At 42.3% G+C, this 24,164-nt stretch overlaps 1 protein-coding gene across 1 annotated transcript; it reads right to left on the bottom strand.

The window, feature by feature from the left end:
- Positions 1–5,360: 5,360 nt before the first annotated feature.
- Positions 5,361–13,540, bottom strand: LOC118788027 (G1/S-specific cyclin-D1). Its single transcript, XM_036543853.1, has 5 exons — positions 13,055–13,540; positions 11,396–11,611; positions 10,762–10,921; positions 8,140–8,288; positions 5,361–5,762 (listed from the first exon to the last, which is right to left on the bottom strand). Exons 1-5 carry the CDS (start codon positions 13,250–13,252, stop codon positions 5,607–5,609), a joined length of 879 nt encoding a protein of 292 aa, XP_036399746.1. The 5' UTR covers positions 13,253–13,540; the 3' UTR covers positions 5,361–5,606.
- Between the last annotated feature and the right edge of the window lie 10,624 nt (positions 13,541–24,164).

Raw genomic sequence — 24,164 nt, 5'->3', positions numbered from 1 at the left:
GCCTCAGGGGCTTTTGACAGCTTTTAATGCTCATGTGTTTGTTCCATAGGGCTCTCTCCCAGCATCTTATCAAAAAAGACACGTCAGAGGCAAAATACATCAAAACCCAAACCATTAACACGTCAAGAGGCTTCTCTTTCGGATAGGATTTCAAGAGCAATAAAGCAGGACTGCGGAAGTGAGATTCTTTTTGGAAGAGATTATATTAAACATACATTATATTAAATGCGACTCAAACCAACACTTCATAAAATCTCAGTCTTTACATATTGATTATGTATCATTCTTTGCATATACTGATTACATACATTGATTCTTTATATTTAGAACCATAACTTTTACTGTCCGTAAAACTGAACAGATGGTAAAAAAATTATGGGATAGTAAATCAGAATATCGAGCATGGGATTGATTTACAGAAGCTCTTCACACAAACAAAATACGTGTGGATCTGATCTAACTACCAAGAATATCCAAATATTATTATCCTTACACAGCACGTGACTGAAGATAATGTTCAAGTCAAGTGAGGTCTGAGTTTTTGGCAGCAAACCAAAACAACTGAAAAGACTTGACAGTAATACATTTCTCATATCAAATTGTGGCTGTGGGTTTAGAGAATTATGCGAGACTGCATTGTCACGCTGGAGTTCTTGCCTGTCCTTCATAATGTTTCTTTCTCATTTCAGGTTCTCCATCATACAGTCTCAAGCAATAAACTACATATGGATAATTGTGTATAATGGGACAGCAAACTAACAAATCGTTCCAGACTCCAGGGCAACCTTAGTGTCTGCATGCATTGTTCCAGCTGAAAACATGATTCAGTCAGTCACCATTTAAATTTTTTACATTTCACACCTCCAAGATCCAAGATATAATGTGAGACGAAGACTTTGGTGTAGGTTTTGAAATGTTCGGACTGTACGATTCATTTTGACATGGCAGCAGTGAACAGCAGTAAACCCCCTCAGTGGAGCTGCACCACTGTCTTGCAAAGTTCGAGGTTTTATTCCACACTGAACATCCAGCAGGCAAGAGCAGCTGTGAGTCAGGGTGTCCTAGTGCCCCATTCCCCATCCCTTTGTCCACTCTCTGTCCCCCTCACGTTTGCCGGGCTGTGGGAACGGATTAGGGTTTCCAGCTTTTTTACAGCAACATTTGATCAAAAGCATTCCTTGCATAACAAAACATTGTATACTGTGTCACACACAAGCGTGCGCGAGCACACACACACACACAGACACACACGCTCGTATTCAGCCACAACCCATATCCCACCCCCAAACCCTAACACACACACATGTGCATTTACACAGTAGTTCCCAAAAATGAATTCTTTGAATTTTGGGTTCCTCTGTAAATAAATTTGTGATCAACTGAATTAGCACTGAACCCTGTCTAGCGTGTAAACCCCACTTATTCAGTGGCTGTATTACCATTTGCTTAATTATAAAAATTTCAGGAAATGCAATATTGTGAGCACACACTAACACAAAGTAGAGGTTTGTGAAATACAATTTCCCTTTCAAAATGTGATATGTATTGTGCGCTACTGTGTTTAAACTTGTTGAAAAAGAGAAGGAAAAGCATAAATTTTATAAATGAGAAACATTTTCCCATCAAATTATATATAGTGCACATATACAAAAGAAATATGAGGGAAGTATGTTATGTAATGTTACTATATTTCTTTATGTAACAACTCTGATTCTCAGTTGCTACACTGGTGATACAGTATGGTCATGGCTCTTAGCCTAGCCTTTGTGTCTGTGCTTTTAGCAGTTGCAGATGAGGTTTTCCACTAAAGAACACGCAAGTAACAAAGACAATGAACTAAACCAAACACGTCCTAATGTGGTGGACTGTATGAGAAGACAAAGAGCAACACATGCCAACGTCCAAGAAAATGAGACACGGATGATGAAATGATGGTTTTGTAACTTTTTGTTTTAATTCTAACTCATGTCGATGCTTCAAACATTTTTGATACAGGTCTGTAAATATAGGTTGTGCATTTCAGACCAGCAACTGAAAAAAAAGAATTCATAAAATCACAAGGCAGAGGTTTAAAACATTTTTTCTTGGCCTTGACCTTTGGCCTTCAGAATAAACCTTGTCCCTGGGCACAGAGCAGCTTGGACTCTGAGAGGGACTGCAGTCAATAACAGAGGTGATGAGAAAAGACTGAATATTCATGAGGGGCGTGGTTGCTAGCTTAATGATCAGGCATCCCTCATTGCTTTTGGTTGAAGGGGGTGGGCCGCTGTCACACTTGAGGAAGAACAATGATTATTCTTTTTCACTGGTGCACAGTGTCTGGCAGTATCCAAGATCCACATCGGATATTGAGTCATTAATATATAAGACAATAAAAGAACAGAATCAGCTACTGAAATCAGCAACTGTTGACAAGGGCGTTCTGACAAACATGTCTCACAAATAGATTTTTCTTTCTTTTTTCTGAGGTAACAAAAATTCTTGATACAGGACAGAAAACAAAATATTCAGTCCTCCTGGGTCCTGGGTTTACCAGTAGCTTTGAAAGCTGTCACACAGTTCATAATTTTCTTGGTTGTTTACGTCTACCCTTCCCAGCAAAGGTGTATAGCAGCATCGTCTCTATGGCTATGACTATCACTTCTACTGACTAAGCAGACCTCTTAGACTGCTTATGAATGTCTTCTAATTTGTTTTCTCTTACTGGAGAAAGGATTGAAACAAAAAATATATACAAACCCTGTCCACTATACAGAGATCACCCCAAATTAAGGCTTGACACCAATGCAATGTAAAGTCATATACAATACTGACATTCCAGCAAAGGAGGGAGGAAAAAAAATCAAGTGATCTTGATCAAATCTACTTCAAATTTATTGTGCAGTAAATACACTCCATTCAAAATGCCATGTCTCTGGCCATCTGTGTAGAAGACAAGACGACATCAGGTACATATTAATCATAACTGTGTTAACTTACTATCACAACACATACTATGGCTTTATGAGAAGACATGGCATTTACAAATTCCATCAGATCTGCTTTCAATTTGTACAAAAGCTTTATAAATATAAAGTGGGCCACCAATGGCCTAATAAGGGGGGATACAGTCTCTTTTAATGAAACAGCTTAAAACTCAAAGAGTTAAATAGTCAGGTTTGTAATGGCACCAGTTTCGATCAATGCTCTCTACTCGCTCCCTGCAGGACCCATTTGGATAATGATATATGCATTTCAATTTGCAGCTGAAGACAGAATAAACAAAATAAAATAGAATTAAAAACAGAAGTAACCCAGACTAAATTAATGATAAATCTTGACTGTTGAATGAGGTATCGTGAAAACAAAAAAACAACCAGGAACCTTTGTCTATTTTTCTCTTTTTTTCTTTTTTTTTTCCTTGTTTTGGAATAGCGCGGAAATCACATTAAGTAAAACTGATCACATAAAAAAAAAAACTAGAAAAACAACAAAGATGTCAATAAAATCATAATTTTCTATGAGAAAATTAAAACCTATTACATGGCAGTATATTGACATTGTAATAAAAATGATCACAAAATAGCAGCAAAACACTTAGATACGAGAAAAAGCATTGTTTTTCTTTTTTTTTTTTACTTTTTTTTTCTTTTTCATTTTAAAGTCATCATACTTTGCTGGGAATTCCTCCATAGCAGCTCGACAAGGGGAGTGTGCACTCCCATTTTTATTCTCATTGTACAATCAACACCTTGATTTAGCAACGCACTTACACCACGCCATCGACTTTAGCTCCCTCAGCAACTTCAGCTATTTTTTCTCATCAGCCTAACCCTCCACTTCTCTCTAGAAATACAAAAAATACATCTTCGAGTTTGTGCAAAATCTTCTAATAGCCACTTAAGTTTTAAGTTTGAAGGTTGGGAAACACATTGGAGAATTCTTTACCCCCCTGTACACCAGTTCTATACAATGTTTAACTACGGCATGTCTTGTACACATTAAAATACCTTTCTTGAGTAGGGTCTGATAACTTTAACTGACTAGGAGCTCTTTCTGCACTAGGCAGGTACTGTCCAATGCCATTCTGCAGCATTCATGTGATTAGCAGACTTAAATAATCATAATGAAACACTAAGCATTCTTTCATAATCTGTACTGGCCTCATGCGGAGAGCATTTTGTAATAAATACTCCTAAATCTTTATTATATCTATAAATGATGTATTTTAGTGTTGCAAACCCTCATGCATCTGACAAAATTCAGGCAACAGAAAAAGCAATGCTAATGCTAACTTGTCATAAGGTGGGCATACGATGTACACCGAAAAGACCCTACTCACACGTGCCACTTTATGTATTGTTTTCAACAAGGAAGTCATAGCTATGCTTCAAACACTGAGGCTGGACAAACAAACTCAGCAGTGAGTCCACCCTCCCAAAATCCTCACCTACTCCAGATAACACCATAGTTACAGAGACGTGATCTGCCGTGCAGGTGAGAGTTCGCCATTTTTCGTAAACCATTCCATTTTTTCAATGTCCCACATGGTTGTCCAAGAGTCAGTAATGCGTAATTGACTGAAAGTGCTTTTAAATGGAATGGTTTCAGAAAATAAGACAGAGCAAGTTTTTATACAGAACTAGGCTGTGGACTGCATCAGGAGCTTCATTACAGAGCAGCTCACTGTGTCATGGCTTGCTGCTGTATTATGTACATTAAGGACTAAGAACATCATGAATGATCTCTTCTGGCCATATGCACTATTCTGAATGACATGGTGAGCAGAAGCTGGTCTTACACAGTTAATGGCTACACCTCACATGCCAAAAGCCCTGACAATCCACAGCCTTCTAAGGAATAACATATAATAATGTAGGCTAAACACACTAATACACTATAGGGTTACCATACCATTTCAAATGAGAAGAGGATGCACGCTAAGGAAAGTGAATTCAAATAGTCTAGACAACAATGTAATAAAGTGACTAAATGCATGAGCAAGCAGATACACATACGCCTAGACTGCTAAACAAAGGGGATTTACAAGTGTAACAACATAGGCTACAACCAAAAAAGTAAGAAAATGAAAAAGCCTCTTCTCCTTTAAAAACGGTTGAATAAACAAAATAAAAATGACATCAGACACCTCTGGAGGAACTCATCCTACCCATTATCCTTTCTCATCAGCTTGCAGGCACAAACAGTGTGTCATGTAAAATATAGCTGTCTGGTGTAAATGTCATTTTTTGTGGCATATTGTTTTAAGATGCACATAAACTATTTTCTCTTTTTCAATAAAGTTTTTTTTTGTTTTGTTATTTAAAAAAACAACATTAAGGACATTTTCAAGAGTTTTTTTTTTTTTTTTTTTAGCCGTTATGGTTTTTTTTGCCACAGGCCAAAGGGAAGAGAGAGAGATAGTGATGAAAATCAGAGAAGCTTCCATCCCTTCTTCCGCGCGGGCCGTCCCGGCGGACGGCTCGTTCTTTTCAGACCGTGCACGCAGGGGTGGGGTGAGGGGGGTGCGCAGGCGGGAGGGAGCATGACGGCGTGCCTGCAGGGCGATCGGCCGGGGCCCGCTCGCTCTCCTCCTGAAGTGTCTTCTGGTGGCGCGGATGTTCCCCTCAGATATTCACGTCCCTCACGTCTGTGGGAGTGCAGGAGAGGTCCGCCTCCTCCTCCACGCTCTTGGTTTCTGAGGAGACGCTGTGCTGCTGGGCCTGGCGAAGGCTGGTCTCCAGCAGGGACTCGATCTGCTCCTGGCATGCCCGGAGACAGTCCTGCTCACAAGAGAGACACAAAGTCAGCAACAGCACGCTCAATGCGCACCCTAACATCATCTTCTCACAATCAGCTTCTCTGAGCACAGTCCCCTGTAAAACCTGCATTCTTTCGAGTAACAAGACAATAATAACTATCTACTGTGTTTCTAGGTTCCCAATCAAGATTATGGGGCAGAACTTATCTGGTCTGTAATACATGGAACAGGTCTGTAACATACGGAACTGCATGATCTTTATGGGTGGCCAGTGCACAGAGAAAACCACCCTGCTCGTCTAGGCAGAAGTACATTCTGTCTTTCACTGTGAACCACCATGAGATTAACAGGTGTCAATGTGATTGAAGGGAAACGAAAGATAGATCCATCTCTCAGGCTATTACCCTCCCATCCTTCCCATCACAGAGGCATTTTAGCAGGTATGTAGTTGATCTCCATGACAGTACTATAGTCTAAAAATCAGTACTGCTCAGGCAGTTTCCACTTGTGCAACTCTTTCCAGAGGGAAGAAATCACTGTAGAGACAACACACAGGCCACACCAGCATCACGCGATCTGGCTGGCTCACTCGCTAGTGTCACAGGCTACACGGCCTCGGGATTAATATCAATCTCCCTGACCCCTGCAGGGCCCCCGATCCCCGCGGCCCCTGGGGAGGCGTTAGTATCCGCATGACTGCCAGTGAATGGGTCTGTGTGGAGAGAGGGCCAGGCCAGGGGCCTGCTGCATTCTTTCGGACCGGCTTCCAGAGTGGATGCTATTCGCCGGCACCTCATCCAATCGTCTGTGCCTTGTTTCAGCAATCACCATAACGTTAAAATGATCTCAGATCAAACCGCAGGACCCGCCACTCAAAAATGCCCTATTTCACACAATTGTTTGGATGACTGTGTCAAGCAATTATAACACTGTGTTCACACTCTTTCCCTGTTGACCACACAGAGAACCATGTAGGATGTTTAAAATATCTGTTTCATACGAAGAGTGTGAACACACTTTCATGGGAAAGCTCAACTTCCTATTACTGAGTCAAAAGTTTTACAGCCTCTGACTCTAAGTGTGTCCGCGCGTGTGTATGTGTGTATGTGTGTGTGCGCAGGGTATGTGTGTGCGTGTGTGTGTGTCCCTTCTTGTCTGGGGCTGGCCACAGAAGGACCACAGGCAGCCCATGAAGCCACCATGCTCCTGAGTGGGAGGATTAGGAGGAAGACAATACGCCATGAAAGGCCCGAAACCCAATCTGCTCCAGCAAATTCCTGGCCTCAAAACAATGGAAGGTAAAGCAATTCACTCAGAGCAGGATAAGAGGGATGGTTCTATTCAGGCAGGGGAAGGATTGCCCCCAGGGCCCTAATTCTAATGATTTGGGCTCTAATTACCCAGCATCAAAGAGCCGACAGGAAATCGGAGCCCTGCTGATGTCAAAATAAGGCTTAAAAAAGTTATAATCAAATGCTGCTTTTTTGCTTTTTATGGAAAGTCCTCTTCTTGTTAAAATTTAGAGGATGCCACGTAAAAGGTTAGCTCTGAGCAATGATCTCTGCTTTCTGGACGCAGCTATCTGGTCAGCTATTTGAATGAAAGTCATCAGTCAGTCCCTGACATTGTTTCATAGGGTGACTCACTCCTCTACACTGCATAAGCCTTTTCCGATCTTTCAACACTACCAGCCCACAGGAGCCATTTCAAAGACCATCAAGCCTTCCGAGATAAACCCTTACACGCATTAGTGCAGACTTCCCAATTCTCGCAGGTGGGCTCTTCTCCACCCCCGACTCATTAGAGCCTCATTCCTTGGGGCACCCCTGCTCCCTTTTGCCAGACACACTGTCCTGGACGCCGGCAGACTTTGATGAACAAGCGCTCGCCTCTTCCACAAGTAATTCCATTCGTTCTGGCAGTTTCCCTTTCTCTCCCTGCTGTTTCTCGCACCCCCGCCCTCCCGGCATCCTCCATATAAGCTTTTTACACCCCATTCTCATGCGGATAACTGCACCTCAGCCCTTGGCCCCCACTGACTGGCCAGATATCCCTGACTGGGATACCTGCTGGCATCCAGCTCCTCTCCTCCGAGAGCCAGAGAAAGTGCCAGAACCCCTCCAGCCACACCCAGACATCATGTGACACCTTACTGCGAGGCCACCCAGCTGAGGGCAAATTAGACCATTAGAGAGCAATTAATACAGCTCCTCTGGAAGTGCTTGGCACAAGAGGGTCTCTGTGATGGGGGGGGCCACTGGGGAAAGGGTGAGGGACAGTAAATCGGCTAGTTAATGGTTAATCTCCAGTTCTCTCCCACTCCTGTCCCTTGTCTGCATGAGGCCACTTTCAGGCCCACACCGGCGGTCACACATCAGAGCCTCACGTTGGGCACATACCGGGTCACTCTTGATGACTTGTGACAGGAAGTTGGTGAGGTTCTGGGACGATAGTGCGCCGTCTGCGCCCTTGAGGTGCAGCCCCTCGAAGGCCGCCGCCACGCTGCCGGCTGCAATCATTGACGGTGGGCTGGCGATGAATTTGACGTCTGAGGGAGACATGGGAAAAAAGACGTCAGGTTAGATTCTGGAGGCAAAGTCTATGATATGCACGCACCTCTCAGAGAAACCTGAACAGAGTAGAACTGGATATCGGACAGTGATTGGGCAGCTCTGGCAAAGACCAAAAAAAAACCTTGGGGGAGGAAACAAGTCAATGAGCCACTCTCTCCTCATTTACTGCTTTCCAGTGTGGGGGCATAGAGGGGTGGGTGAAGGAGGACGGGGGGGGGGGGGGGGGGCTCATAATGTGGAACAGCTAAAAACTGGCAAGGCTGCAGAACAATCAGGGGACATTCTGAAGTGACACCACGCTGACAAGAGGCGGGATGCCCCGCTGCTGAGGGTTTTGGGGGGAGGGGGGGGGCTGTGCTGTAGGTCCTAAACTGGCTCCTCCCACCAACCAATCAGATCATCCTGCACTCTCCACTGCAGTTGCCTAGCACAACCCCCTAACGCCTACACACACAAGCATGCAGAAAAACAAATATGCGCATACACTAAACACACAAGGGCAATGCCAAGTGCTTGTTGATCCAGCTTTGATCATAAAGACAAAGAATACACCACCCCACGCAAGTCAAAATCTTGAAAACACACACAAAAAAAGCCCAGAAGACATCTGTTTGTAATCAACTAACTTCAGTCACAACTTGATAAAGCTACACCAAAGAATGAAACTTCAAAGAGAACACTCCCCTGCCTTGCTCAAGGATCCATACCCCTCCTCTCCCAAAAAAACCAAAAAAAAAAAAAACAAACAAACAATCTTACGCCCTAGGTGGTTTGTTAGCTAGGAGGTCCCAGATTTTTTCACTGTGTCAGCCATTAACTGCACCATATCTGTTAGTAGGCCAAGACTCCAAGCTTGTAGCTTGGTGTCCCCTCTCCCAGTGGTCATAGAGGCATCCCTGTCAGCTCTCAGTGCCTCATCTCGCACTGCAGAGGACCCAAACAGGGGGCAGAGTGCAGTCAGACGAATTGGACCTGACACTGGCACAAAGGCTAAGGAGGCCCCCATTCACTTAGCCCATGTCCCCGCTAACCTTATCCTAGACCCTAGACTAGAAATGCTGGAATGCCAGCAACCAGACCAAGCGGCAAAGCAAAGATGCCCCCCTTCCAGACTGAAAATATTTCATTGTAAATCAAAATGACATGTATACCGTGAGCAGAGACTGTGGGTGCAACAGGTTGGAACGAGCTGCATACCTTTGCCAGGGCCTACCCAAGGCAAAAGGCCCACATAGGAAGTTTAGAGCACTTACACTCCCTTAAACACGATGGGCCTTAATTTGACTATGTGGCCATATGCCGCCTCTCTCATAATTAAAAGCCTCGTTTCTGCTTTCCGCCAACTTTCGTCCTCCGTTAGTGCTGAGGATTCCTCCTTCAGCTGCTCCGCAGAAACAACCCCCCCCCCCCCCCAACAAGTGACCCTTTCTCTTGGAGCCGCAGGCAGCTGCTGACAGGGCCAGGCCGGAGCGCGCTCACTCCCCCCAACGAATCGTTAACTCTTCTCACTGCAAGTAAAGTCTCCCTCTGACCTACCACAGCACAAAGGATCTCACTTCACACAAATCCACTCCTGCTGAAGGAGGCGGTGGTTAGGGTGGAGGGAGGCAGCATTCTAAGGCAGCGGAGGAGGAATGCTCCTTAAGATCACCTTGAGCAAAATTCCTCTCGCTCCCAAGAGCCAAGCCTCCATTCACTGGCCCTCGGCCTGGGCTTAGTGGGCTTTCGGTGGGTGGAGTGCCGTGTGCTTCAGCCGAGAGTCTTCATAAGGCCCTCTCCTGCTGTTAAGATGCCCAAGGGCCCATACTTAGCTAGGACCACAGGGGATATCTGTGTTGGGGCGGACCCCTCTTCCTTTTTAATTTAAGCGCAACATGGGGTACTCGGAGATGTGGCCCTTCTACATCAGTGATATTAACCCCCTTCAAGGATCAGCTACCACAGATACAACCACAGCAATGCATCACACAGAGCACATAGGACAGAACAGCTCATCCACGTTCAATTAGATGTATGTACATAAATTCACAGTAAACTGCAGAGAAACAAACAAACAAAAAAAGCAGTGTGGCTGGCTGGCTGGGCAAAGCACTGTAGCACATTTATGAAGGCTGATTGCAGATTGCAGTAAGAAGAACAGAAATGAGGAAACAACAGCAATAAATATAATTGCTGTTTATACCTACAAGTAATTCACAGCATATCATGCCACAGTAAACTTTCACAGAAGATAACTAACATTTCCTAGGTGAATATCAAATGAATTGCTTACCTTTCAGAACCTTTTAAGTAATCCACTCCTACATCTCAGGCGAAACACACAATATCACCCTAAGTCATTTGCCCTGCACATAAACCACGGTGGCAGAGACAAAAGAAAGCAGAGTGCTGCCAACTGCACCAATGAGTGGCAGCGTTAGCGGACGGCCTGGTGGCTCTCATGCATACCTGTTGCACAGAGAGCCACGAATGTCTGGGCGTGCTTGCGCAGGATTTGCTTGGTGTCCTGGTGGATGGGCAGTTTGGAGAGGAAATGTTCAATGAAATCGTGGGGGGTGACAGAAGCTAGATCCCATTTCAGTTTGTTCAATGCTAGTAGTTCCATTTGCTGCGGGAAAGATGAAAGAAAACAGCGTTAGCCACAAGCGCTCCAACGAACATTCCCCAAGTTCAATATATCTGCAAATATCCATATGCAACTAAAGCATTTCAACTGTCCACCGCTAGAGGGAGCTGTCGCTCTATGGATTCAGCAGGCTACAGTCCACTGAATTAGCGGCCAGTAATACAATATCGTTAATGAAGACTATCCTCAAATTCACGCATAGTGCTCAGATTGTCTGTATCAACTAATAACTGCACTAACATGAATTCAAGTGTAATAAAGAACTATCTACGCTACCAGCAATGTTTTAGCGTTATATTCATGTCGTTTGGGAAACGTCTTTAAAATTATGCAACACGTGCATTGCAAAAATGCGAACAGCATTATTGCTAACCAATTATTTTGAGAAATATAACTCTTCACAATGCTGCATGCACGACATTTTTCATGAGAAAATATTTCCTTAAGTCGATTTACCAATAATTCGCTGGGTCGGATGGAATTGTCGGTGTATATACACAACTTCTCGGCAGTTAACGGGATTGTTTCCTTCATTTTAGAGGCCAAAAACATGCAAGCTGCTCCAAGTAACTGTAGTCTGGTTTTCTTGGTGGGTTCCACAGACAAAAATCTGTCCAAATAATTCATAGCCAAAGGAAAGACCTCCTCTTCGCATTTCTGCTCCTCGCAGACCTGTTATAAAAGAAAGCCAGATTTAGGTACTTACACAAACCAAAACGCAGTATTGCATTGACATAAATAACCAAGAGGCAGCTACACTGTCCATCGCTACCCTAACAAAGAAGACAAACAATGACAGTAAACTTTTTGCAACTTTTAATGAAACGCAATTTTGCCTACGTAACTTTTTCTCCATAGGCCTACGTGATGCATATGCCATATATATTAATTACCCTATGCGTTAAAAATGCATATAAATGGATACATGCAAAAATGCATTTAGCCTTGGTAAATGTTATGGAAAATGTCAAAAGTTGTTTGTTATATTTTTCAGTCATGTCTTTCTCAAGCAAATGGTGGCGTCAAATGCAAGGTTCGGGAAGAATTTTCTAGTTCGTCATCTTTTCAAAAAATATTTAAAAATATTATAAAATTGTTACAGTGCTTAAACAGTATATGAAAATGTTGCTTGGTGCATATCCTATTGTGTAAAAGCAAAAGTTTGGATATTTTAAGGTGAATAATGAACGAAAAGAACTAAAATTAAAAGACACCGCTTATTCGTACACACCATGCGACATTTACATCGCTCAGGGACACGCAACTTCAAAAATTAATTAAAAATATATATACAAGAATTATATGCACATAAATGTCATGTAAATGTTGCAAATTATGTATACTTCCACTTCGCAGGCATATATAGATAATATTGAGAAACATGTAAACAATATTTATCATTTTTTTGAAGCAACCTTAAGAAACCCAGCGTTTGAACTACGATTGCAGAGCTGCAAGAAAACTTTCCAAACAAAAATTACACGTTTTCTTTCCCAAACCGTCACAAAATTCTATGAATAGTTCAAATAAATACTATCTGATGTATTCACTACATCCATGTCAATAATCTGATTATAAAAGATTTTTTACAATATTAAATAGTTTATCGCATGAGAACAAAGATGGCGCATATTACTGGCACGAGTTGCACTGCATACGTGTACATTGATATTAATTTAAAATAAAATAAAACAATTTTCTAAGCTTCCTGGCCTGGGAAATAAACAAAAAATAATATTGCAATAAATGTTTCATAAATCAGACAGAGGAATAACGACGGCACAACCCGATGCACACGTCCGGAATAAATAATATTATAATAAGGATAACAGAACGACAGTACATTAACATTAAAGACAGGGGTCTAGATTATGAAGACTTATAACATTCGAGAGATGACAAACATCAGTATATGACAAAAATAAAGTGGCGAGCTAAGCTTTAGCTATATTGTGTGAAATCAAGACTATATTTCCATTACATTAAAACGGGTCCAAAGGGCATGGAAAGAAATGTCAGGAGGCATAATCGTGCCGAAATAATAATCGTAGCCAAAGGAATTAGATTAGTTTAATTCTTTAAAAGAAAACAAAACTATTAATGAAAAACACAAACCTCGAGCATCCATGTGGCTACAATTTTCCTCATGTAAGGCACTATTTCTTTCTGGACACATTTAAAGTAGTTTGCAGAGGGAAGGTAACTATCTTCTGCTTTAAGCATTGTCTGTAGCACTCTGTCATTCAGCAGGTTAGCGTCTTGGTAAGCTCTTCTGATAGTCTCCACTTCGCAGCATAGCAGTTGGTGTTCCATGTCTTTAGGGCAGCTGGAGCTTTGGGCTTTCGAAGGACTCGGGGGGCGCGCTTTGCAAAAGTTCCGCGGATGCTGCCTGTTGCTACTGCTGTGTAAGCCCTCTGGAGGCTCCAGGACTTCGCTCTTTCCGACAAAACTCTCCTTAAGAGCTCTCTGCTATGACGTTACTGTTGTTAAGGGGAGATCAAAGCCACAGCGAGCATGGGAGAGAGAGAGGGGGGAGAGAGAGAGAGAGAGAGAGAGAGAGGCACGGGGAGGAGAGTAAGAGTCTTAAAGCGCTACCCCACATAAGTTCCTAGTTCTTACCATGGCCGCCAGAACATTACTTAGGTATGGCAATGGGAGGTCCTTTTCTCGTGGTGGCGACCGGTCTGGGCGGGGGTGTATTGGTTAGGGGGTAGTGATGTGCGTGTATTGGTGAGGGGTTGATGGGGGCGGTGTGACTCACTGACGACATTAGTGTCCAGGAGAAATTTCCCATCAGTAAAACTTTCCTGTTCACTGACCCTCGTAGCCTTTACAAAATGCACGTGCACTTGAGTCTATACATGGAAGAAAGATGTCAGTATCTGTATTTAAAAGGCACTATCAACAAATACTATCCTATTAAATAATAATGCTGCGACTGTTGCGTCTTTGAGTAAGCACATCATCGTTTCATTTTTCTGTTTTACTTATAGCAGACATTGCGTGTGTACTCTATAAATGCATGCCACAACGCACAGTAAGGAAATCTTTACAGAAGCCTTTATCTTGAGACGTATTTAAACACATGTGCATGTGTATACCTACGCACATATACAGTTCACACCTAGACAAAATACTTTCATATCGCAGGAGGAAAATGCGGGCTTTGAAATAGTTAACTTTGTGCGGGAGAAACTGTCTATTGTGTTCTCACCACAAAAAAAGGTGCAGTGGTAACTTCCGTCTTCGAGGACCAATATTGGCTAAACTTAGTGGGCCAGCAAATATTTGGAGGACGACCCGAGCTTTAGCTCCCCCAAAAATGGGAGGAAACTGAAATTAGTCTAAACCAATGAGGCAAGCTTCTGTTACCAGGCGGAACTGAAGCAGGCGCACAACCATGCTGTCGTAAGGTTCTAAAGTAAGGGATCATGGGAAAACTTAAACATCCTGTAAAAAAGTGAAAAAGCAAGAACGACAGTACGTAGCATGTGCACATGAAAGTACTGCTGACAGTCCTTTTTATTTTTAAAATATGAAGCTACAACTGAATATACAACATCAATAGCTATGTAATCTGCTACTGAATTCCAACCAGTTTAGACCCCAAAGACATCAATGTAAGAATAAACTAATTTGGTGATTATAGTAATTTTGCACGTTCACTATCCTCAATAATGACATATGTTTTTACTGGGTTCTTTATGTAAGTGTTCATTAATGTGTATATTCTCTAAGGTTTTTCATTTGCGTTAAACACATTTTATCGATCTTAACTTGATTGATTTTAAAACATATGGACATTCAATATCGACCTACGTAAATATATATAATTTGTTTGACAAAGATGTTCTAATGCATTGCTTAGCTATTTGCTCATCGCCTTTGTTCAGGGAAACTAACATTTTTATAAATAGTCCGTTCATGTAGCTAGATAGTTTTCGGATGACCCTAGGGAGTTCATAGGAAGTATTTGTCGGACAAAATGAAACTAAAACTGTCTAAAGCAAAAGATGAGAATACTCTTTATTTATGTCTATGCAGAAAACAAGCATCGCTGAATTACTGCTGACACTATTTCTTGCTCTGGGAAAATTTTATTTTGGTTTGTTTCTTACGTATAGGTGTACGGAACTATGATCGCTATCACTTTAAAAGCTACTGTCGCTTGAGCATAAATTGGAGTCTTGTGCATTCCAGGCATTCCTATCTCTACCATGTTACCCGGGTTTTTGTACCATAAATGTTGTAAGAAAAGCGCAACAGAACGTTAGGTTATCCCCACGTGAAAATGGCATTTTCAAAGAAAACAATTACAAGCAGAAAACATACGATATAAACACACAATAAAATCATTCAATAAAACAGACAAACACCGAGCAAACCTGAGTCTAGTTAGCATCAGGTGTAGTCGTTTGTTCATCATATGTGCTATTTAAAATTGCGGTTATGATTGCGATGATTACATTTGAATAAACAGCCTATTGCTAAAAGAAATAAAGGCAGCAAAAGCAATATCAACAATAAAAGCAGCTTTCCTTGCAAAGACAGGATCATATTCAAATAGAGACCATTATAAGCTCATTCTTATACCTACAAAATCCAGAAAGTGCATTTATTTGACAAGGCAGTTTCCTTTTTTTGGGTCAATAAAATGTTATCTCTCTATTTGTGGTGTGAGCATTTGGAATCTATCTCTCCCTTTCTCTCATACCAGAGTCATCAGTGTATTGTGGCAAAAAAAAAAAAAAAACAGGTTTCCTTGATTTCTTAAAAACATCTAAGTTACACAAAAAAGACAACACAAAGAGTCATTGTCATATAAGTAGTCAAAGACATTATGACTCATAAATATACAAAACGTGTTTTTTTAAACGGAGCACTTCAAGCACTATCTCGCTTTTACGTTTGTTTAGGAACAACGCAGAAAACTTATTCTATCAATGAGAACAATGCGGCTGACCATGTGAGTTTTTACAATGCCGCTATTATAAGGATTACGGTAAGTGCATGGGAAGTAAAGCTGGGGAGAGGAAGCGTTTAAAGACACCGCGCATTTAGAGCCACATGCAGCTGTGGTCTGCATGGTAATAGTTGGTGTGCAAGGCTTTACCACTCATGTTCGCTAATTTAAATCCGTTTGTCTTACATGTCTAACAAATGTCTTGTAAGTCATGTCTTACAAATGATTGACTTTACATTTCTTTACTGTTGTGCGCTCCCTTCCGCCTTTCTTACACAATATGACGTGCGAAGCAGGGTGTTTTTGACAGGTTTCTTACTTTAAAAGACGCATTGAAATGGTTAAAATATGAAGGGTAAACTGCGTTTGAAAACACAGATAAGCTTAATTCAGTGAATCTAGCGGCAAACCACTCTGCTGCTCCACTGTGAAGGGCAAAACAAGCAGTGAAGAGTGCAATGCAACGTGACTCCAATTGTTTCCTTCTTCAGCAACGCTCACAATTTTTCTCACCCCAGGGGATGCCGTAGTCAAAATAAAAGCTTTATTTGACTGTGCATTATTTCATATCCAAGGAACTGAAAGCTTATTTTTTCTTTTGATAAAAAGAACATGCTGTGCCACATTACAAACATAAAGGCTGCAGTAACAGTCAAATTGCCAGGTTACTTTAAGAGGCTCTGCATATTTCAAGTCCCACACAGTTATTCTTTTGGGAATTTGTTATAGTTCAAGAAAATAAATTGGGTGGAAAGGGAAGCAGTCATAATTTTATCTCCAGGACAATAACACAGAATATTAAAATGGCAAAAATACAGCTGTGGGGGGAAAAAGAACCTTAATGTTTTGGTGCACGGAGTGTGAGGTGATTTCTGCAGGGGAATTTTACTGCCAGTTGGAGACCAAGTAGCAGGAGCCAGATGTTCATTGTGCCAGATGTGATATTTTAAGGTTTTTGGTAAGGTGTCTAGGTTTCTAGCCATAAAATAACAATTTTAGCCCATCAAGCCAGATGTGGTTAAAAGTAGCCTGGTCCTATAGGTTAATAGAACCTTGCAGGAGGAGTGCACTGCAACTGTGTAGCACAGCATAGAGTTATCTTGAGCTTTGCTTTTTATCTATGAAATATGTAGATATTGCAGGAGGCTACAGAAAAGGGAGAACAGTTGGGCAAACATCCGTTTCTAGCTGGCACCATCACCTTCAGTCAGCCAGAATCTTGATAGGGCACTGCCTCATTGTGTCTCTGCCTGTCAACCGAGGCACTTTTTCACCTGCATGGTAATTAGGCATCTATTGTGTCCCCCATGGAGGTTAGTCTAGCTTCCCTCTGAGGTGCTATATCACCCCCAGGCTGCCTGCCGAGCCAAGCGCATGCACGTTTTTGGAAATGCGGCCAACAAGGTGATGTCGCAGGAGGCAGTAGCTGTTGCCAGCCGTGCTCGCATGTGGGCGGAGGAGCGCGCAGGCCAAAATGGCTTGAAGTGGGTGGGTGGGGGGGAGGGGTGTATGTGCATGAGGCCCACAAGCTCATGAGCCTCCCTGCCCCTGGCCCGTCCTCCAGCTGAATGGGAAGGAGAGGTGCCTGACATTCAACAATTGCTCTTACCCCTAGGGGCAAACACCACTGCCTAGGCCTGGCGATGGCCTGCTTTAAGAACAAAGGGCCCGGATTCCAGGCAACAAAGCCGGGATGCCTCTTTAATTGCTGCTGGGATGCTGCTCCTCCTGCTCGATTGCGCTATGTATACCACACCTTTTGTCCTCCGCTGGGGACATACTTGCCAAGTTTAATCAGTGATAATGGAGGCATAAGTATACTGCTACAGACACCTCTGCTACAATTCATTTATTGCACTGTTCATTCCCAGCGTTCTTTTTGCCACAGCCAGGTGTGTGAGATTGTCTGTTGGATGCACGCCGGTCTAACAAACCTTTGTGTTCGGAGCATTTTTGGCAGACATAGATTCAACATGTGGCACCAAGGACAAGAAAAATAAGAAAAACTAGTTACACACGTAGGAAGTCTTTGCATGCAAATCCTAGAGAGAATTTGATGAGGGCTGCATGCCACTCCCACCACTTTATGCTTGGTGAGCATGGGGAATTCAGACATTTTCTCTATCTTACAGAAAAAAAGGTGAGGTGTAATTATATGCCTCTGCCTCGAGCCAAGGTCCCCTGAAATGTTTTCAGGCATTTGAAAAGAAAAGCGAGTGCAAAGTGGCACTGTTGTTAGTCTGATGGCTGCAGGTTAGGAGGAACATTTGTTCCCTGTTCTGCTGAGCTCCTCTCTAGTTGGCTGCAGTGTGCTTGTGATACGTGAAGAATGTGTGTATGTGTACACATGCAGGCCCAGCCCTGGTGGGTTCTGTTCAGACGCCAGCAAACGGTGTGGGAGGGGTGATGGGCCAAGTCTACAACTTTCCCATGGCCCTGTGGTGAGTCCCTCCCCCTGGTATACACCCACAGGTGTGCTGCGAATGTCTGCCACAGCATTCAGGAGATTCCTTCTCCCTCCCTGAACCCGGCTTGCAGGAGACCCAAAAACAAGTGCGTGTTTGAGTGAGGGTTGCATTAGATGTCACCTAGACACTTTTCCTTGACTGCTTTACGGTGACACTAGTCGGGTTTTTTGTCTGACCTTCTGTCTCCCTTTGGGCTTATTGAGTTAACTTTCCACCTCCCTCACAGAGTGTCAGTGGACACAATTGTTTTTTTTTTTTTTAGCACATACTGTATGTGTGTATCTGTTGAAGGGGTCAGACATACTCAAATAGAGAAAAAATTGGATGATAAACTTGCTGTGAACTGCTATTATAATGTGCGAGAATTTCACTACCATATTTAGAATTTTGCCACAAATTTGACCCCAGACAGTATAGGGAATGAGCTTTTGAATATCCCTGCAAAGCTGATACATGGTGTTAGATAATCCTTCGACAATACCAGCATTTTTTAATACAGTGTTTAAGCAAATAATGCAGGAAACAAATATGTAGTTCATGCTGAACAGTAGTTTCTTATCTTGAGAAGAAAGCCTCAGAAATGAAAGGTGTCAAAAACATCTCATACTGGTGATAACTATTCCATTTTCATCAGAGCGAGGGTAGCAGGGAGTGTGCAATCCTAAAAATGTGTCTGAGGTTTTGGGAGCTTTGAAGGGGGGTTGGTAACTGGACTTTCCATCCAAACCCAAGTCATAGTTTCTCAGCACCCTGGCCCAACCTCTGTATTGTCTCCTCTGGACACATCATGACCTGCGACACCTCCGAAAATAAATCCCATGCTTAAGAGTAGCCCAAGACTTGACGTGACTATAAATCAAACATATAATGGAAAAACAACTACACAGGGTGTGTTAAAATACCATGCAACAGCAATCAGAGATTAATGGCTAGCTCTAGCTGTCTTTCGACCAAAACACTGTGACCAGTTATTGTAAATCAAAGAACTGCTCTATACTCTGCGCTTGAAGTGATTCTGGGCCAAAGGACCAGCCCCAAGAGAAGTATCTGCATGTTTCTCATATTCTTTGTCAAAGGTTTCACAGGAAGCCGCTTTAGAGGGAAAAAAGACAATAACATAAGTCTTCTTCTTCCGGTGTAAACACAGGTTATTAGTCAGGATCCTACCCTCCATGCTGTGGATCTGGTTTGGCTGCAGTTGACTCATAAATTGTGTGTCTTTTTGCAGTCCTTATCTAATTTATGGCCAGAAACCTTGTGTCGAAATGCACTTGCATAGGTGCTGACCCTCACTAGAAACACAGTTTCCAGACAATTGAATGTAAACGTTGGTAATGAACTAAGATTCGGAAGGCAGCCCTTTTGCTCTCGTTCTGTCCCACAGTACATAAATTAAAATGTAAAAACAATTTCAAAAGTGTGCACACAGTCTCTGCTCTGACTGTGTGCACCGTAGCATGAGGTCCGACGGTTTGATTTATCCAAGGTCGTGGTGGCATGATGGTTTTGTGCGGAGGTGCCAGGACTGAGGCATTTCACACGCATTGCTCTGCCATTGAGTCTACAACGATCTCTAGGGCTTGCTTCTCTCATCCTTTGTCTCATCCTGAGATCTTTCTCCAAGTGGCTCTGTCTGGCTTCTGAAGCCCCGGCCGTTCTCCCTCTTGGCCATCTTTTATTCGGTAATGATGATGAAGATAAATTTGGTGCCAAATGGAGGCAAATGGATTCCCCTCTGCCTCACAGGGGGCTCGACAGCAGGCCCTTCAGGGGAGATAAATTGAGACGAAGCAGTGCACTGTTGTTTCAGGAACCTACTCCCTCTCTTTAGGCAGTGAGCTTCTCACATCCATGCTAAACTTTCTCTGGATCTCTGTCACTGTTTGTTGTAGATGATGCTGTGGATTTTTTATCCTTCTGTTGCTCAGGCCAACTTGGCGTGACTTGTATTATAGTTCCCAACTTTACATAACTGTGTTCTGCAGAGTACATGGAGAAAATCAAAGAAAAATATATGGAATTGAGTTTAGACAAACAGATACTATATTCTCAATCAAAGCTGAATTGACAACATACAGTCTCTTGCTTGCTTTTATGTCATTCAATGAAATGAACATTCACAGTTATTCCTTGAAATATGCTTAAAATATACTATTTGCCTTTGTGCACCATTGAAATGAGCCCTTTATTTCCAAAAAACAGTTAAGGAGTTTCTGCAAATACACTGACAGTCCATACTAATCATGTCACAAACTAAATATCCCATTATTCATAAAATCTTTTTGTTAGTGTATTTTGTCTCTCAAATATGTAATTAATCACTCACCCTCTTTATAGGTATGATGTATGAATATTACTTGCTTCCTGAAATTAGCATGTGTCCCATATTATTACAAAGCATCAAATCCCACATTTAAGTCCAGGTGTTGAAACATGGAAGTGCCCACAGCAAACACATTCACAAACATTTGAAGAAATTTCCATGGAACCAACAGAGGATCTCTCTGCAGTGGGATTTTTTCCCTACAGCACCCATGGAAAAACCAACTCCTTTTAACTTGGAGAGCCCAGATTAGTGCCTGTATACACAGGGTAATCTCTAGAGATAGATGTGCTGGATCAGGGGTTTGAGGCTGACTGACTAGGGGTTTGTAGGATCTTTCACGCTTCAGGTTTTAGGAGATGTGCCGGTGACAGACACAAAGTCGCCCATGTAATCTTCCCCTTGGGCCCTCCCCCCCATTTCCAAGGAGATTTCTGGAATTATAATTAGCCCCTTATTTTGACTTGCTAAAGGGGTGGCGATTGTGGGTTTGGTAAAAAGAACAAACCCTTGTGGTGGCTTCCCTGCAATTATGACCAGATTACCACACAGCCCTTGTCGGAAGTGTCCGAGATCTGCACAGATGCATGAATGGGCTAAGACCTGCTCATACCTGTGCAGTAACATGTGTCACTGTGACAGCAAATTGCATAGGGAACATAGCTTTCTTTCAGTAAATGCACTGGTACTTGCAGCATTTTGTTTCATAATGCATTTTTGTTTCATTGCAGCAACAGTTCTGCTGCCTGATTTAATATGGATTATTACTGATTTAATATGTCTGCTCCTATTTCTTAATGCTCTGTGATGAAGGTTTGGTGTCTAACAAATGAAAGCGGGAACAAATAAACAAAGGAGTAAATGATAATGATAGTAATTGTTGATACCTAAATAGATATGCATGAGAGCATTTTTAACTCTGGTCAAGGGGCATGGAGGGCCTACATGCCTGGCATATCTATGCATGCTGTGTATTCCATAAGGTCACTGTGAATGGCTTCTTCAAATATTTCATAGTGTGAGAGCTTTGCACAGAGCAACGGGGCTGGCAAAATGTATCCTTGTGCCTGTGTGTGTGTGTGGGAGGCGGGAGTCTGAAAAAGTGGTGGCATCTTCTTAAATGTCGACGAGAGAACACCACAATAATTGTCCACTCTCTCCTGCTTCCTGCTTCTCTGAGCCCAATCCGCAGCCCTTCCCAGGCACATTAGGGGTGAGGAATCTGTGTGAATATCCCGGAGAGGGTCACTCGTGACTTTTTCCGCATGCAGAATCTGCTAGCCGCCGCAGGACCTGATGTGAAGCGCTTCAATATGCTCTTATCGCACAAATGTCTCCTACTGACAAGGCTCCCTGGGAAACCTCCCTGTCACCCATCCTGTTAGCACATAATTCAGGGTGCAGTCAGACTGCCTGGTGTGAGAGGTGGTCACACAGGGCCGCTGAGGTATCTCTGTTCTCAGGGGACAACGTGGACATGTGCTGGGTGCTGGAGCCTCACCGTCATCAGCACTGCTTATAATCCACAGCTGAAATGGAGACTTTCTCAATCTGAGTTGTGATGGCTGCAGAAGAGTTGCTTTTCCCATTCATGGAGAGGCAGTATGATGCATAGCAGGAAATGTTTGTCTATATCCTGCTGCTCAAGTCTCACTCTGTACCTTATAGAGATCTATGTGTGCTTGACTGTACAATTTCATTCTGAAAATATTTTCATTTTTGTTTTTGCCAAAACATGGACCACTGTTTCTTTTAAAAAGATGCATGTTTTTTTTTTTTAATAGACAAGAACAGAAGGAATTTAAGATGATCCCTGCTTGTTCTGTTGGAACTTGCTTCAAAGGAAGGCCAAAGTAGGCAGGTATCTAATTTGTATTTGTTTGGTAAGTGATTCATGAAATAGGATTTGAAAAGTGCCCTCCAGTGACATTTGTATGAATAAATATCTTCTGTCAATTGTAGTTTTATGACTGTCATGTGTGTGTTGTCCTGTCAAATTAACAGCATGCAGATTGCAAAGGCTCTGTCATTGCAGATAGCACAAGTACCTTCAGAAGTAATTATGTCCAGCTATGTCAATGAATAAATAGTCAAAAAATGAGTCAATATATCAAAAATAAGCCTTAACGGCCTCAAGGCCTTTGGTATCAACAGAATTGCTTTGCTGTCCCAGCACATGAATCAACCTTCAAAAAGCACTTAGTCAACTGAATGTGTGAGGATCAAATTAAAACAACACAGAACATTACACAGCACTTCCCTCTGAGGTATCTCTGTGTTCTTAAATGTGCTTTTTTAAGGATAGTTTGGGTATGCATAAACAGAAAATTGGACAAGCTGTGTGAAAGAAGATTGTTCTGAGCAAGCTGCTGTTTAATGTCATGCAAACATGGGAAGAAGGAGCAGCCCTGTCCGCTGGGCACAACTAAAAGGTTTTGTGTGTCTGACTCATTTCTAAAGACCTGCTCTGCACGAGAATTCTTATACACCTACTCAAGAACCTGTCACAGCTGGTAGAGGTTGGAAGATAAGAGATGGTTGTGGTATTCTCATGTCAAGGTGAAGATTAAATGATGTGACTGAACTTATAACTAGGTCAATGCTGCACATGCAGTGAGTCACAGTTTAAGTTTTTTTAATCTCTTTTAATTTCCCTTGCTCATCTGAAGCCATGGACTAAACCTCTCACTCTTCATCCTTCACCTTCTCTACTGCATTGAAATATAATAAATGTCATGAAGTATGAGGAGGCCACCTTTCTCCTAAAATAAACTGTTGGGTGGGAAGGGGATATTCTGTAAAATGGAGCTAAGTTGAACCTCATTAATCTAGTTTTGCAGTGTGTTTCTCTTTGTTGTGGATGTAGGTGAGGCAGTTTGTTAACATTGTCCACTTATAGGGCACTGAAAATGATTTTCTCATATATATACCATAAACTCAGAGCAACTCAGTGTTTGCTTAGGCCCAGCAGCTGGCAAATGCACCAGCAAGAGTCCTCCACCTGGGTTTGTGCTCAGAACCATCAACCAAACACTTTCCTAAAATCCAATTTTTCAGATGTTGTCTTTCTGTACACAGAGAGCATATAATGTTGAGGTCTCATCAAACGGATGCTACCTGGTTATTTTAAATTCCTTGCCCCTGCAATTTTTCAAATGGCAGCCCCTATAAAATAATTTTAATAGTATCATTTTGTGCACTTTAATCATTGCTACCACTTGCCATTACCCTAAACATGAAAAATTAAATTGATCACATTTTGTCAGTGTTACTACATACATACGACCGTATTCCGATAAAACTGTCATTCTTCTAGGCATCTAAGGCCAAAGACTAATGACCTCACTGTGCTATCTGGAGGGAAAGGAGGCCTTGGTTGCAAAGACAACAAAGAAGAGTGGGATACATAGGCTACTATTTCACTGCAGGACACTTATGAAAGTCACAGCTTGGTTGAAGAAAAAGTTACTT

Source organism: Megalops cyprinoides, chromosome 13 (genome assembly GCF_013368585.1).
Source record: "Megalops cyprinoides isolate fMegCyp1 chromosome 13, fMegCyp1.pri, whole genome shotgun sequence".
NCBI classification, from domain to species: Eukaryota; Metazoa; Chordata; class Actinopteri; order Elopiformes; family Megalopidae; genus Megalops; species Megalops cyprinoides.
The sequence above is the reverse complement of the archived record's forward strand: the minus strand, read 5'-3'. Positions and strand labels throughout refer to the sequence as shown.